The sequence below is a fragment of the Cyanistes caeruleus genome, chromosome 5 (genome assembly GCF_971803275.1).
Source record: "Cyanistes caeruleus chromosome 5, bCyaCae1.hap1.1, whole genome shotgun sequence".
Taxonomy (NCBI): Eukaryota; Metazoa; Chordata; class Aves; order Passeriformes; family Paridae; genus Cyanistes; species Cyanistes caeruleus.
The window spans coordinates 45,177,717-45,193,692 of NC_141705.1; the positions used below are offsets into that span (position 1 = coordinate 45,177,717).

Consider the following 15,976-nt stretch of genomic DNA (forward strand, 5'->3'; position numbering starts at 1 on the left):
ACCCTTTTTTTTATTTTCTTTTCTGTCCTTCAGTAGGCTTGCTGGGTTCTGACCAGCTCTTCCCTTCTTACCCATGACTCAGGACTCATCTCAGCATTAGCATTATGCTTTTCTCTCTAAATTAATTTATGCTGGTTCCTTAAGTATTGTTAAGGTTCTCATTTCAGGGCATGTCTTTTTCTCCCCTTCCCAAGTAGGGCTTGCAAGTAGATGTTACAAAGTCTTGATCGATCTTACCCAATTCTGGACCAGTGCTAGTGAAGTGCTTTGGTGCTGCAGAACATTGTTTTAAGGTTTAGGAGACCAGCATGAGGACAAAGAACTGTTCATTAAAATGGCCTTTATAGGGCAATATCCCATAAGTTTCCCCAGCCAGCACTGCTTTAGCTTGCTCAGTAGCTGGACCTTTGTTCTGTTCAAAAGTCCTCAACTTGTGCTCAGAATAATTGTTACCCTTTGCCTGTTGTCTAGTATCTTCCTAAGAGCTGGCTTCTACTGATGCAGACTCACTGGCTTCTGCTGATGCAGCCTGGATTGATTTGGGTTTTATGAAGTGCTGCTCATTGTGCCTTTCACTAGTCACAGCAATATCAGTGTCCACAGGATTATAAAGCTCCTTCCTGCACTTTGATATTGGTAGAAGATGTCCTCTGCTCTTTATGGTGGCACCTGTGCTCCAGAGAAAGCAAGTTCATCTTTTCATGCTTCTTTCAACGCCAGCCATTTATGGAAGTGATCACAGGGAGGAGGTGGCCTGGGCAGCAAAGGTAGAGAGGAAAAAAAATTCCTTTCCCCAAGGAGAACTCTCTACTTGCTGGGTTAAGGGAATAGATTTTCCTGTTATCCAGAACATTGACATTATTTCACCCTTCAGCAGTCAGTCAAAGCAGTGAGAATATAGACTCTTTGCAGCAGTTTAAAGACTTGTAAGCTACTAAACATGATTTTTTTAAAAATAGCATAGCACAGGCTCTTTGACTCTCATTAAATATACTCAGACATGGACCGTAAATATATAGTAAGTGACATGCAGTACCTTTTAAATGACTGTAGCTCACTAGATAACCGTGATTTGATTTTGTCTGTCTCTCTTTCCTTCATGGCTTAAGGCACCACACAGTTACCCGGGGTATAACTAAAGGAGTGAAGGAAGACTTCCGCCTGGCCATGGAGCGCCAGGTCTCGCGCTGTGGGGAAAATCTGATGGTGGTCTTGCATAGGTTCTGCATTAACGAGAAAATACTGCTGCTGCAGACTCTTGCTTGAATGGACTGGATCCTGATGCAGTGTCTTTTGTGGAGAGAGGGGAAGGCTCTTCTTTGTATGAACAAGCAGCATAGCAGTGGAAAATCTCTTGTTCAGAGGGTCAAGAAGTTCCCTGTAAGTTACAGGTTCTGCAGTACACAAACACTACTCAAGTGTTTGTTCACTGCTTGGTTTTCTTATGTGAGTAGATCAAACTTTAGAAATAAAACTTTGTTTTAGAAGTCTTTGTAATATCCTATTTGTTTGGGTTTTTTTTTTTTCCATAGCATTATACTAAGGTGTGTGTCATAGTTCTTTCCATCTTTACACATACACAGAGAACATAACAAGGTATTTCAGTTTTTTTATTAGCAGTAGTTTGGAAATCACAGCACAAGTGAATTTCCTAAATTTCCAAAAACTGTTATTTTACATTGAATTGGTGTGTTAGGTCTTCCTTCTCAGAAGAATTATACCTATATTGCTGGTTTTCAGATTCAGTGTCCTTAAGTAAATTCATGTAGAAAGAGAATTGTTTTGATTGAAATTTGGTAATATCCAAGTGATTATACAAAGTCAGTAGGAAATGGCCTTTCTGCACTCCTGGAGTGTAGCACAAGAAATCAGACCTTGTCCATGCAAGAGGGGTGTTACACAAAGGCCCAGAACATGCACAGATGAGCTGCTAAACCTGTAGGAGCAGCCTGCTGATTAATAAGCCAACGGAAGAGATTTTAGGCTTCAGCAGCATCCTAAACCTAAGGGTTTGGTCAAAGAAATGGGAAGAATACAGTGAAGCATGATCACCTGAGAGCACCACCAGACTGACACAGAGGTGCCCCAGAGCTTTCCCAGATAGTCACTGGCCAAGTTAAATGTGCCAGTAGCCAGAGGGGACAGGCACACAAGAGGTGCCAAGGGTACATACAAACCCCAGAGCACCTGAGTTAGGGGGTTCTGTGTCACAGGCAGGGACTGTTACCATGGGCCCTTTCTGATAACCCCTTGCAGCCACCACCCCCATCCCTTGCAGTTCCTTCACTATCAGTGTCTTAGACTGCACAACTGTTAGGGTATGTTCAGCTTCTCTGTATGAAGGAGGGAAATCAGTAAAATATTTACAAAAGACAGAAAACAGAGAGCAACTGTAATACACTAGTAAGTTTTTGCTAAATAGGAAAATACTGTCCCTTAAGTCACATAAAAGTCTTGATGATGACTTCCATGGCACTGTAAACTTGAACTAGTATCCCTTTTTAGTAATACAGTGTGAGTAGCAATATTTCAGGCTAATCCACCATATTTCAGGTTAATCCATTTGCCTTGCCTCATCAGAATCTAGGCCTGCTAGACCATGACCACCTCTATCAGATTTTCCAGAATATCTTTCTCCTGTAGAGTATATATGATATTATGACCCAAAGAGTTGTTGCAGTGAGGTTTTGAGTCAGATGCTCTGCATGGGATTGACTGTCTTGCATCTTCCACTTAAAAGGGAAGTAGTTTGCAAACACTTGGTGTCCAATGTAGACCAGGATTGAGTTCATTCCTGAAAGGAAGCACAGGTTATACCATCTGAAATAGCAGGTATGGGCTTGCTTCAGAGCAAGCAGGCAGAGGTGTGGCAGGCTTATAAAAGAGTTGGCACCAAGGCAATAACAGCTAATGTCAGTTGTCCCAAAGATGCTACACACTGTTTTCAAATACAGTCTGAGGGGTTCTCTCTCCCAAGACATTTATTAAAAGAAATACAAATAATCTCTGTGCTAAACTGAAAATACAAACAAATCAGTATGCTGCAATTATATTAATAATAACAGTTACTACTGTTTCCAGGGTGGACAAGTGCCAACCAATCTGGTCAGATCTGCTGCCTTTACAAATGCTGACTGCCCTCCAAAGCTCTGGGGTTTCTGGTAGGAGGTATGATACCCTGCTGTCACTCTGCCTATTCCCCTATCCAGACACCAGGGACCAAAGCTGCTGAAAGGTCCCCTCTGCTGTGGCTTTGCATTCTCTACTCATGTTTGTTGTGTGCCCAGTGTGGTTAAAACCACAGTGGGATACTTTGGGAAATGTGCTTATCTAAAATCACAGAGACACAACCTGCACAGCTGCCCAGGGGATTTTGTCTTCCACATTTTCAGAAGCAGTATTAATCTGTTGACAGGCCTTTGAGTTTCCCACTAGATTACACAAGTCTCAGGAGTCCTTTCCAAAACCAACTTTGAACAGCTGTGGTATTTTGCTTGGTACTAGGCAGCTGTTCACTGGGACCTTGACTTGGTATCAAACTCAGAACAGTCATTAGGCAATAGCAGCTTGCATCTCTAGTGTAAAGAACTGATTGTCCCTCTCTCCTAAATATCTGGTCTCAAATATCCCAGTTCTGTGCAAAGGTTCTGCTCAACTTAATCAGTCTGGAATCCTTCAGGTTACCTCGGTCTAAATCCCTACTCTCTTACAGACAACGGAAGCACAGAAAACAAAAGGATAAGTATCAGTGCAGAAAGAATCTGCATAAGGAATATGTCTCCTGATGTGATTTTACTGACCTGGGTATAAAAATGGAGCACCTGACCACCATTTCTTGACATCCACAAGGTAATATATCAGCAATAAGAGGATGAAGGCAAAGCAGCTCATGGTTGTCACATATGATATTGACCTACAAACATTTTCAGTAGAAATAGTAATATTTAGAGAACTATGTGATACAGATCTCAATGTACACAAGGTAAAACATTCCCAGAGCTAAAATAGTGCTTTAACAAAATCATACAAAATGTTCCATCTCTTTGCTTACCATAAGTTCTTGTTTATGGGAATAAACCCTTCTTCTTTAGAACATTTTGTCAAGATAGCAGAAATAATTCCCTGAAATAGAAAGTCAGTAAAGTTTATATAACCACCGCAATATGTTTCAGAAATATTTGCATTGCATTAAAATACATGTCTTTCAAAGAGCTACATAACTATCAGACTTACTGTTACTAGGCCCCATATGATGAACCGACTCATAATTTGTTTGGGCTGGTCTTTGTAGAACAAAGTAATTTTTCCTGCCTTATAAAAAAAACACACAAAAAAATAATGCCCATTAATGTAGGTACATTTCAAGAGGCAGATACATTTTTCACCAGCTACCTGAGCTAGGACAGAGACTACGAATGGGATTCTATCAGCCAAGTGGCTGAAAGGCTCAAAATGAGGACTCTTTGTAAAGAATGGACACACAAGTGGAAAACATGTAAATGCAACCCAGTCAGCAGTAGAGATGCACTTTCTGTCCCTTTCTTACTATGTTTGCTGAGGAAGGGGACAAGCATCTTAATTAGGTAAAGACAACGTAAGTGGAGCTCCCTTTCCCTCGGTAAAGATTGCATGAAGAACACCACCAGAACCAGCCCCAAGAGTTTCTCCACAGCATCCCTGGCCTGCTCAGAGCATGTGCTTCTTTTCATATGCCACTAAGCAATGTGTCCTGATAATTCACTCCTCAGTGTCACACTTCTATTGCAAGCTCTGCCTCACAGATATTCCCAATCAATTTTTACCCAGTGCTACATGTGGTACCATTCCTTTCCCAGCAGAAGAGTGAGTTCCAGTTTGGTTCACAGCTGCTGCGCTGTCAGAAAAGCCAGCAGTGCATCCAAACTGCATCAAAAAGTGCCATATTTAAACAGTTGTGAGCGGTGTGAGCTTTTGGTGTTGGGAACACCAGTATGAATGCCTGCATCTCTTTGTCAGGGAAGGTGAGCACACAGCACCTGTGCAAGATGGCTGTCACTGCACAAGCAGAAAATCAGCAAGGGGGAACAAGCACACCTGCAACTTTTGAAACCCTTACAATGAAGCTGTGAAGTTTGTGTGTCTCAGCCTTATTTTCCAACATACAGAGCCAGCCTACTCCCAACATAAGCCCAACCTTAAAACACCAGGTGGCTATTTTGCAAGCTTCTTGTGTCCATCCCTTACAAAAACTGAGAAGTATCAGTGTACCTAATGCAAGCTAGTGCCATATTAGCTTCCACTTTGGCACCCACCTCAGGCTAAGTCATTGACATTGCTCTGAAAAAGGTTTTATTAGAACCGGTCTTAGCCTTAAGTAAAGAAACCCAGTTGCCTCCCCACTTCCAAGTTTCCTTCAAATCTTCCCATTATAGCATGGAGCCAGAAAGAAAAAGAGGTACCTGCAGTCCCAAAAATGCCATAACAATGCTATTTATGGTCCCCAGGATCCCTTCAGGATCATATGGCATCGTTGATTGGTAAGTCACCTTAGAGAGAAAACAGCTGTTACAGAGCACCCAAGCAAACAAACTCCTTTATTTTAAATCTTCCTGCATGTATCGTTCCCAAGCCACTCCTGACATACTGCAAACAAAAAACTACTTACACCTGAAGAGGGATGCTGATACATATGCTTTTCTCCAAGAAGCAAACGGTCAATGTAACCAGCTGCTCCTCCAGTGCAGTTGGGATACTTTCCAAAGTCCCCAATGCCCCCAGGCCCAAGATAGCCCCTAGGACAGAGGCAGAGAGGTTGTAGCACATAGTGTTGTTACAGTCCAGCTGCACAGCAGCTGGCTCACTGACCCTGCACACCAAAGGCTCAATGTTTTCCCAGGCCAGAGGCACACATTGATGGCATTGCAGTAATATTGCTGTACACAGACTTCAGGGAGATTTTAATCCTCTTCTTTAAATAGAAAGGAAGAATGACATCACCTGTATAACACCTGGTACTTCAGTGCCAAAGTAAAGTTCTTTCACATGATGGATGCTTCTTTTAACCCTGCTGGCCTGAAAGCTCTTCCCTTCATTCTTTTCCTATGGCTAAAAAAATGTACCTTCTACTCAGTAGAAGAGAACCAAGCTGATACCCCACATTAAGTTGTCCAAGTGCACAGTCTTACCTAGGACAATCTGGCACTGGTAACAAGAAGGTCAGGCAGAGCCAAATTGTTTCTAACACCAGAATAAAAATCCACTGTGGCCAGTAGGGGAGAATATCTTGCAGAGCAGGGAATCGTCCTTCCTGCATGAGATGGAGAGAGGGGGTGTTATCTGGCAAGTAAAAAAAAACATGCCCTTGGGGGCAACCTGTACTTCCTGGCAGGCTGTCTTCTACCCCAGATAAAAGAGGGAGATGTCATTACAAAACTGGGTTCTACCAATAGACCTTTCATTTTCAGAAGCAATTTCCAGACACTTAGTTACTTGGGGCAAGGGGGGAGAAACAAACTGAAACAAAAGCCCTTAATGTTTTTTAACTTGGAAAATGTCAAAAGGAACTTTGATTCATGAATAGAACAAAGCCTTTTGGGAAAACAGACTCTAGAAAGGCCAAAACCCAGCACTACTTTCCCCTGCTGTGAAAAAACTTGGCCAAAATTAACTGGACAAAACACATACTACAGGATTCAGCATAAATATGCTGTCCCTGGGCTTCCTTGGCAGTGGAAAAGTCATTAAAAGTGTCTTGGAATGCCTGTTTTTAAGCATTATCTGAATTGGTGAAATCCTCAAATACAGTAAAGCTAGATGTGACAAAATGCAGACTGGGACACTGAAGGGTGTACATACCCAACACTGACCCCTGCCAGGTCACACTGCACATCACACAGGTCACATTTACACAGCAAGTAAGATGTTTCATGTTTTCTTTTCATTTCTCATGTGTTCTTTTTGCCCAAACAAGAGCAAAGGCTCCCAAACCCTGCTCCAGTATCCATTCAGTTGTCATCTCCCCACATAACTCACCCAGGTCCCACTATCAGCTCTTGTAAACAGGAGTTCAAGAGCAGCAACCACCAGGTATGTGAATCCCAGCCTCTGGAGCACCCCTGGAATACGCAGATTATCCCAGGACACTGGAAGACATGCAAGCAATGTGAAAGAGGAGCAGACATGGGCTCTGCAGTAAATACAAGAATGACCCTTCTTCAGGGAGAGCTGAGACCCACTGCACCTGCAGGTACAAGGGACACCTCCACTCTGCCATCCCAATTTTTTGTATATCATAATCCTGGGAAAGCCACTAAGACAATCAACCGTGGTTGGTACAAGACTCTAATAGAGAATTGCATCAGTGCAGAACTGAACAGCACTCCACAAGATACCATCAAACTGCTGACACAGTTCTTGCAACAGCCCAGCCAAGGAGGCAGGAACAAGTTACAGCAATGCAAGGAAGACAGCAAGTTCCACTCACAAGGTCCAAGGCAGTAATTGGGATTCACAACTATGATTCCCAGCAGGATTAGCACAAAACTCCTCCAAAGGATTTTTCTAAGCACTTTCCACTTGGAACTTCCCCACCTCAGCATGGAGCCCAGTGCCAATGCTATTGATGTTCCCATGATGAACACAAACCTGGAGAACAGAGCAGATGGGAAATGGAGCTGACAGATGTCTCATAACATGTATGAGTAACAGCAAACACTAAAGCTGACAGAGCGTCATGCATTGGCCCAGCAGAGATGCATGCACTGAGTGAAACTGGGTGATTTTATTTCCTCTTGATTGCTAGGAATTTCCAAGCTACTGAGCTTGCACTATGGGACACTTCTACCTTTTTCATTGGTCAGTTGAAGTAGGGTTGTAACTGCAGTTTGCTCTTTCCCCAGCAATTCATATGCTACCAAAAACTTCCATTACCCAAAATTAAATTACCATTTTCAGATCAAACACCAGCTTCAAATCTATGTTTCAAATTCAGAACTGACCCTCTCCTCCCCTCTAGATCAGGTTCACAGTCCAGGTCCAGCTCCCTACTCCAACAGAAACCACAGCTGGTGTAGAGAAGCATGTTAGGGGCAGATGCTTCCCCATAAGACCATTCTCTGGTTATAGAAATATTAGCTTAAGTGAAAATTTACTTGGCCCTTTTATCTATGGATACACACCAGTCCAGCTTTGAATCTTGCCAGACTGGCAGCTTTTAACACAGTGGCATGGCATTGAGCTTCTCAGGGATACTGCACTTCCACTGGCAGGGTAGCCCTAGGCCTTGTGTGTGGGAAGGAGGAGGATGTGGGACACCAAAACCACTTAGCTCTTCTACTGGTTCGTAAGGGTTACGTTATTTTTAGGGGCAGATTCCTATTAACTGTTTAACACAAATACATCCAAATACATTTCCACATAGAGGCAAGGCACACAAAATTCTACTTGCAGTTTTTAATATAAAGAATCACTTCATACAAAAACTATTCTTGAGGAAAACTTACCACGGAAACACCAGATCTGCCACTGTTAATCCTACAGAGAAATATGAAGGAGTATGTTATTTACCTTGAACCCTCCTCAAATTTAACAATATTACTGTTGAGTTTCTAGAGGAATTGCAGGCTGCTAGCAAGTATTCATGTCCCAAAAATCTAAAACATGTTATAAACAAAACCTACAAAGAGCTAATCATCTTGTTTCACTGCATTTGGCACTCTTCAAGAATAGGGTCAGAACTGATTGCTGTGCCTTGGAAAAGATTTCAGGGATGAGATCCTTGCTATTCTCCACTAGGGCATTACAATATTTGACTTAATTACCAATCAAGGCGTTATGTTTTTACAGCACTGAGCAACATCAGCTTGACTGTAGTCACTAAGCAACAAGGAAAGTTAAAGATATGACCCTGTATCACAAATGAAGAGGTTACACACAGACTATGATGTGAAACCATCCTGTTACTGCATGATGAGGAGGACCATATGCTGCTTTGCCCATTAACAACCAGCAGATTCCCTGCTGAGGCAAAGCAGCATAGCACCCCAGCTTTTGGCTGAGCAACAGCTCGCTGCAGCAGCTGCAACACCAACCATTTCTAGACACGGCTGCAGTTAAAACCCAGAGTAACTGTCTCAATTGTACTTTACCATTCCAACTCTCATGTTTGAAGAACCAGTATTTTCCTCCTCCATAGTTAACAAACACCATAATTACAAGAGAGAGCCTAAAAAGACAACAGAACCACAAAGTATCAGATGATGAAATGCGCATTTATGAACACAAAGTTAATGATTACGACTCCCACTAATGCATTTCTGACTCTGAGGTTTGATTTATTTTATTTTTAAAGCAAGATTTCCAAGGTTTCCAGCTTTACCAACCAGTAAGCCATGTTTCAAAAATCATGACTGGTGGTGAACCAAAGCAAGCTCCTTTGCATTGCATTTTCACACTGAACACGTTGTTCTTTTGCACCCTCTGCCTCAACATTAACATTTCCTCAAATAAGAGCAATTACAAAGTACAAAAAATATGAGAATTATAATCTTGATTAACTTCCAAGTAAAAGAGACCACCTTGAACTGTCCATCTGCTAAATATCACCATGCACTGTCAAACCACCACTGGAAAAACCTCATTCCCCTTGGAAGAGCTGCTTTTGAGCAAGCTCTTATGCTCACCCTCGGAACGTGTCAAGGGAACGCAGCCGCTGCCGAGAGCCTGTGCTCCACGATGGTGGGGCAGGATCACAGTTAATGGAATCTGCTGTGTTTGGGGATCCCAGCTCCTTCGGGAACAAACCAGACACATGAAGAGCAAGTCAGCAGCTGCACCAGCTGACTAGGGAACAAAGGATAGTAAACTGCAAACTTTCACACACACTCTGTCTTTATTCTCCCTCTCTTCCTTTTGTCTACTTCTAACCTCTCCCTGGCTTCACCACATTACAATAAAGTTTGCAGATGCTCCAGACTCTACCTCTGACCAGGTAGAAACAACAATGCAGTGAAACGAGCCTGTGCTTGAGACTCATCAGAGCTGGGTCCCCTCCAAATCAGCCAGAGGCTTGCCAACACTCTGTGTAGTGCTTTGCAACACAGCTGAGCAGATCCAGTTGCCAGCTCTCAAACAGGACCCGCCCCAACCCATCAGCACTTGTCTGACACCACGGAGAGACTGTTTTGAGAGTTAAACCAGTGGAAAACTAATCCTTTTAAACACAGGAGTGGCTTCTCTGCAACTGAGTTTCCCAATCCACTCTGATCAGACCCAATGACAGCATAAAGAAGGGAACATCACAATATCCCAGTGATAAGAGATGAACTACAAGAATTGATGTAGAGCTCTGCTCCCAAGTCTTTTCATTCTAGGCAGGTTTGGACCTCTTAGATATGAAGCCCAGACTGTGGTGAACTATCTACATTCTAGTACAAAATGAGGATCACACAGAAATGCTACTTCTAGGGGTCCCAGATAAATTCTGACTTCATTTTTTTGCCAAAATTCCTGCTGTGCTGGAAGCAGCCATGAGTGCTGTGATTTCCCTTATGCTGACTGTGTCAGAAGGGGACATTTCACCAACACATTTGTTTCAAGAGAACTAATGGGGGCACAAAGCTGTATGTTCAAAACTTGCAAGAGCTTTACAGGGAATCCACTAAACTTGCATGGAAACCCAGTCTAGTACTCTCCATTGACATAAAATTGCCTATCTGACAAGATTTGCTAAGGGGAACACACACAAGGAGAAGATGATTAGTAATAAACAAGTCCCCAGATGTCCAGATAGTGTGTGTTTCTCAGAGATGAAAACACTACAGAACACAAACTAAAGATACTGTGGTCACTCACGGAGTTAATCATACGATCAGTTGCTCTGGGATTCAGTTTCTTGTAAACCCAGTTTCTGACTGGATCAATTCTGAAAATGAGTAACAGTTTAAAACACAAAACAAAGCCAAAGCCAAATTTATAGTTAATGTCACCTTAATAGAACCTATTTAGCAGCATAAAACAAGTTTGGACAGTTCCTAATTCTGTTTTTACAGCTCACACAGGTAATACTGAGATTCAGCCAGCACCTAGGATCTCAGTTAAGTCCAGCTGTGGAAATACACTGACACAAGCTCACGTTTGGGGGTTTTATTCTCGGGTTGCTTACAGGCAAGGATGACTTACACCATTTAGTAAAGGGTAGAAAGTTGCATTTGTTACATGCACTTTGGTCCCACTGCCTCGGATTACTGATCCAGAGCTAGACAAAGAACAAGGGACACAAGGGTGCAGCAGGGTGTGTGTGAGCTTACAGTGAACATCAGCTGCTTTGCACACAAACCACCAAGGCTGCAAGATATCCCTCGAGTGAAACTGCATCACTCTGCATTTCTTGCCACATGTGCCACAATGTGCACATGGCACCTGATAACAGGATCTGATCTGCAAGCAGAGCTACACGTGGGACTCCAAAGCATTACCACACTATGCTGTATGGTCTTAAACTGGCATGTGCAAGGAGGAAGCTCACTTACTTCATTAGAAGACGCCCAGCAATCAGGATAGCAAGGATCCCCATGTAAACCAGGAAAGCAAAGAGAATAGCTACACAGAAAGAGGAGAACACAACCCTATAAACGATCTAACAAAACCATTCAGTGACCTGGGCTTGTCCAGCTGTGACACCAACATGACACAAAGCCCAACTCACTGATCATCATACCATCTTATCCATGCAATGTGAATCCCAGAGGAAAATAAAAACCCACAGTGAAACCCCCAAGCTACCCGACACATGAGCTGGCTTGTTTCAAAGTGCAGCCCAGTGACTCCACATCTTGGCATAAAATGAGCAAAATAAAACTGTGTTGCATCACAAGACACTAGTGAGCAAAGAGTTGATGTGCTGCAATATGTTCTGAAGAAGTAGAGACTTAAAAACAGCCTCAACAGGAAGAAGATAGGGGAAAGGGCAATACACCTAGCATTACATTAGCAAGCATGGTGAATTTTTCTTTACAGTTAGGAAACTGGAATGATTGAAGAATAATGTAATATAAAGGAAAAGAATGGAATAGACAGACAAGAGCTTGAAACAGTCCTGAATAAGAGATGAACAAAAAGATCAGGTTTTAAAAGTGCAACAACAAACAAAAATCCAAACACTCTGTGAATTGTTTCCCATTTTGTGAGAGAAGATAGAAGGAAGAAGAGAGAGGATTCTGTGTACATATATAAACATGAAGAAAAACAGGAACTAATATCTCCCTCCAGACACATACCCACTGATTTTTCTGTACTAATGCCTGCTGCAAAAATGTTGTGGGCAGATGTTACATCATGTGAATAGGCCTGATCCTGCTCAGGGCCTCAAGATGGATGTATAAAACATAAGGAGGCAAGGATGTTCAGAAAGGAGCAAGACCATGACAACTCTTTTAGCACAGCATGAGTAGTTGCACAGGCTTCTTAGGAAGCTGGTTCTGCTGGGAGACATGCAAGTTGTAGAATAAAAGGGAAAAATAGAGTTCTACATACGGAGGTAGCTGTTGATAGGGCCTTCATTGATGATTAGGTCACAAGAAACACTTTGGGTGCTTGTACTTAGGGTCTTTACCACAAGGGAGTAATTGCCAAACTCTCCAAAATGATACTGAATCCTGCAAATGATAAAGGAAATGAAATTTGATGAGCCACCCCCAGTATATGCAGGTACCACTGCAGCACTTAGGGGGGCTGTAAGCCTGAATGCTTTATGAAAGGCAAGCCAAAAACTTGGACCAACGTTGTGATCCAGCATGGAACTTGCCTCTTCCAAGCATTATTCTCCCCTAGCCCAATACCAATTCTTTATCACACATGCACTGCTGTAATTTGTCTTCTTGAACTAGACTCCCTGCAAGAGAAACCAGGTGCTTGCACATGCTGCCTCAGTGAACACCATCTTGTCTCTGCTTGCACCTGGATCCTTTCAGCACAATTCCAAAGTACACTACTGTTACAGCAGTGGGGTGAGGACTGAGCTCTAGGTCTAAATAGCTGGGAAAAAGGAGGTGATGAGCAGGCAATGAAGAGGCACATGGCTCCAAGGGGAAAAAAACCCACAAAATGCAACAACAAACCGAACCAACACAAATACAGGACAGAGCTCTCCATGTATTCTCTGGGGCTGGGCCACCTACTTGCAGAGATTTCTGTCACCCACAGAGCTGTTGAGCAGCAGGGTGAGTGGATGCTGGGTATCAACCATTACCGACGCCGTGCCTGGTATTCTGAGGCTCTCGTTGCTTGGTGGGATATACGCCAGGAGCTGATACAAGCACTGTGGAAGAAGAGGGTGAGGGGAGCTCATTAATACCAAAGGAGAGTGAAAGGGGGTTCTGCCTTTGCATGGTGGCAAAGACGAGGAAAGATGCTACGGGGCTGGAGCATCTCCTGCTGCGGGAATTCCCTGCGTGCTGCTCGAAGGTAAAACCGAAGCGAAGCGACCTGACGAAGCCACGGGGAGACGCAGGAGAAGCCGAGCAGCCCCGCCGGGGGCCGGGCTGTCAGAAGCGGAGGCCGGGGGGTGTCCCCCGCCCGGCACAGCCCCTCACCTGGTGGCAGGAGCCGGAGCGGGCGGCGAGGTTCAGGCCCGGGGCGGGCAGCTCGTTGAGGACGAGCAGCAGCGCCTGGTCCATCCTCCCCGGCCGCCGCCGCTCCGCCGCCGCCGCCGCCCCGCCGCGGGGCCCGGCCGCGCCCTGCCCGTCGGGCTGCGAGAGGCCGGGCGCCATCAGCAGCGCGCCCAGCGCCGCCGCCACCGCGGCCGCCAGCGCCACCGCGGCCGCCAGCCCCGCCGCCGCCGCCGCCATCGCGCCGCGCTCCGCCTCGGGGCGGGGCCGCCGCCACCGCCGCCTCCCCGCGCTTCCCGCTGCTTTCCGGGGTCAGGCGTCCCTGTCTGCGCCGCCCGCAGCGCCGGCCCGCCTGCGCGGAAACACGGGAGGATGCGCAGCGCGGGGAGCGTCGAGCTTGCAGCCGCCTTCAACGCCTCTCGTCACGCCTGGCCTCGCCTCGCAGGCTGCGGGCTCCGGAGCGCCCTGCCTGCGGGACGGCTGGGCAGCCGGCGCTGAAAAAGCCGTACAGGCGTTCATCCCCGGGCTGGGAAGAGGGTCCTGCTTAGCCTTCGTCTTTCACGGAGGATGCGGAAGGCACGGCCATGGAAAAGAAACCGCATTTCGTTAGGAGGGAGTTTCTTCCCAGAGAGGTGCCACCCATCTCGCTGGCGTTACTGCTTGCGGTCGTCCTGCTCCTTAATGCCCTTCTCTACTTGTACCTCAACAAGTTTTACAGCTCTCTGGGACGTGCCGAAACGGACCCTGGCCTCTGCCCTTTTGGGCATTTCAAATTCGGAGCGCTGAAGAATTGTTCCCCGTGGCTTTCCTGTGAGGCCATAAATAGGGAAGTCAGGAAACTCAAGTGTGTTGGTGAAGGTGCTGTGAAAAAGGTGAGTTTGGATTTCTTTTCTTCTCTCCTCTGGATAAAGAGCTTTCACAGTTTGCTGGGTAATTAATGTACTACTGCTGTTATGATTATCCACTCAGCAGCTAATTACTGTAGGCATCCAGGACCATAGGGCTACTGTTGAGGTGAGCACAGCAGATACGAGAGCATGACCTGGGCCACCTCTCCAGCACCAAACGACTTCCAGCTACACAAGCAAAATCGCAGATTGGTACAATCATGGCAGAGTAAGACTGGCTATTTGGGTGACTTTATTGAATATGACATATGAATATATATCTATATGACATATGAATAACTTTATTCATATGCATTGTCCATTACAAAGAAAACGTAGGAAATCGTGACATAACTGGCATCAGAAAGGGCTTGCTGTGATGGTACATGGCTCTACCTAAAGCTGACTGTGCCTGGTGTGTGCCTGCTGTGATTAAATTACAACTGTAATTTGCAGTTGTGACTAACCAATCACAGGAAGAGCTCAGCAGCAGATGGTAGCAGTTCACAGAAGAAGGCTCTCCACGTGTCTTATGTGTTTCTTGTGTATTCTCAGGTCTTCCTTTCTGAATGGAAGGAAAAGAAAGTGGTCCTTTCACAGCTCACCAACTCAGAGCTGAAGGAGGACTTTCTCCATGGACTGAAGATGCTGAAAGCCCTTCAAAGCAAGCACGTTGTCCGTCTGCTTGGCTACTGTGAGCAGCAGTTCACAATCCTCACCGAATACCATCCTCTTGGTTCACTGAGAGGTCTGAATGAAACTCTCCACATTCCCAAGTACAAGGGCATGAACACCTGGCATCGCAGGCTGATGCTTGCTATAGACTACGTGGGTGTCATTCGGTACCTGCACAGCAGCCCCCTGGGCACCTTAGTGATGTGCGACTCCAATGACCTGGACAAGGTTCTCTCCCAGTATCTCCTAACAAGTGACTTTCACGTTCTGGTGAACGACTTGGACGCTTTGCCTCTTGTGAACAGGAGTGCTGGCAGGCTGGTGAAGTGTGGTCACAGGGAGCTCCGGGGTGAGTTTGTAGCTCCTGAGCAGCGTTGGCCCTATGGAGAAGATGTGCCGTTCGAAGATGACCTCATGCCTCCCTATGATGAGAAAACAGACATCTGGAAAATCCCAGATGTCTCAAATTTTTTCTTGGGTCATGTTGAAGGAAGTGACATTGTACGACTGCATCTGTTTGACATCCATGCAGCGTGTAAGAAGAAGGACCCGGCAGAACGACCCACTGCCCAAGAGGTCTTAGACACCTACAGGAAAGTTTTGACTCTGCTTATTCGGGAGGCAGCCATGCCTGGTACTAGAGAAATGTTATAGTGAATCACAAGACAAACAACATACTGATGTTTTAGGTTGAAGTCCTTCCTATTTATGTAGCTTGCCTGATGGGCGAAATCTCTGCCCCCAAAACTGAGAAGAAAAGAACAACTGAACTTGTACCTCTTGATTAAAAATAAAATAAAATAAAATCCACCCAATCCAAGAGCTGTGCAG

At 44.9% G+C, this 15,976-nt stretch overlaps 3 protein-coding genes across 8 annotated transcripts in view; 2 read left to right on the forward strand and 1 right to left on the reverse strand.

Moving 5' to 3' along the window:
* INTS10 (integrator complex subunit 10) overlaps window positions 1-4,159 on the forward strand; it is a 23,665-nt gene extending 19,506 nt beyond the window's left edge. For 4 of the 6 annotated variants that reach the window (XM_023924752.2, XM_023924750.2, XM_023924747.2 and 1 more), the window contains one exon: window positions 1,110-1,499. In XM_023924752.2, the coding sequence (XP_023780520.1) occupies window positions 1,110-1,266 (157 nt within the window). In that variant the 3' untranslated portion in view covers window positions 1,267-1,499. Of the gene's footprint in view, window positions 1-1,109; window positions 1,500-3,081; window positions 3,169-3,712 lie in introns of those variants that run through there. The other 2 variants (XM_023924749.2, XM_086891629.1) reach the window with 1 other exon arrangement.
* On the reverse strand, window positions 1,597-13,823 carry HGSNAT (heparan-alpha-glucosaminide N-acetyltransferase). Its single transcript, XM_086891633.1, has 17 exons — window positions 13,569-13,823; window positions 13,155-13,294; window positions 12,511-12,632; window positions 11,508-11,577; window positions 10,831-10,900; window positions 9,660-9,766; window positions 9,126-9,202; window positions 8,481-8,511; window positions 7,463-7,623; window positions 7,012-7,121; window positions 6,165-6,286; window positions 5,645-5,771; window positions 5,439-5,525; window positions 4,234-4,311; window positions 4,052-4,122; window positions 3,801-3,913; window positions 1,597-2,794 (listed from the first exon to the last, which is right to left on the reverse strand). The coding sequence occupies exons 1-17, from the start codon at window positions 13,821-13,823 to the stop codon at window positions 2,613-2,615; spliced, it is 1,923 nt and encodes a 640-aa protein (XP_086747759.1). The 3' UTR covers window positions 1,597-2,612.
* A 35-nt stretch (window positions 13,824-13,858) lies between these two features.
* POMK (protein O-mannose kinase) lies at window positions 13,859-15,965 on the forward strand. Its single transcript, XM_023924746.2, has 2 exons — window positions 13,859-14,455; window positions 15,026-15,965. Exons 1-2 carry the CDS (start codon window positions 14,168-14,170, stop codon window positions 15,797-15,799), a joined length of 1,062 nt encoding a protein of 353 aa, XP_023780514.1. The 5' UTR covers window positions 13,859-14,167; the 3' UTR covers window positions 15,800-15,965.
* Window positions 15,966-15,976: the final 11 nt, after the last annotated feature.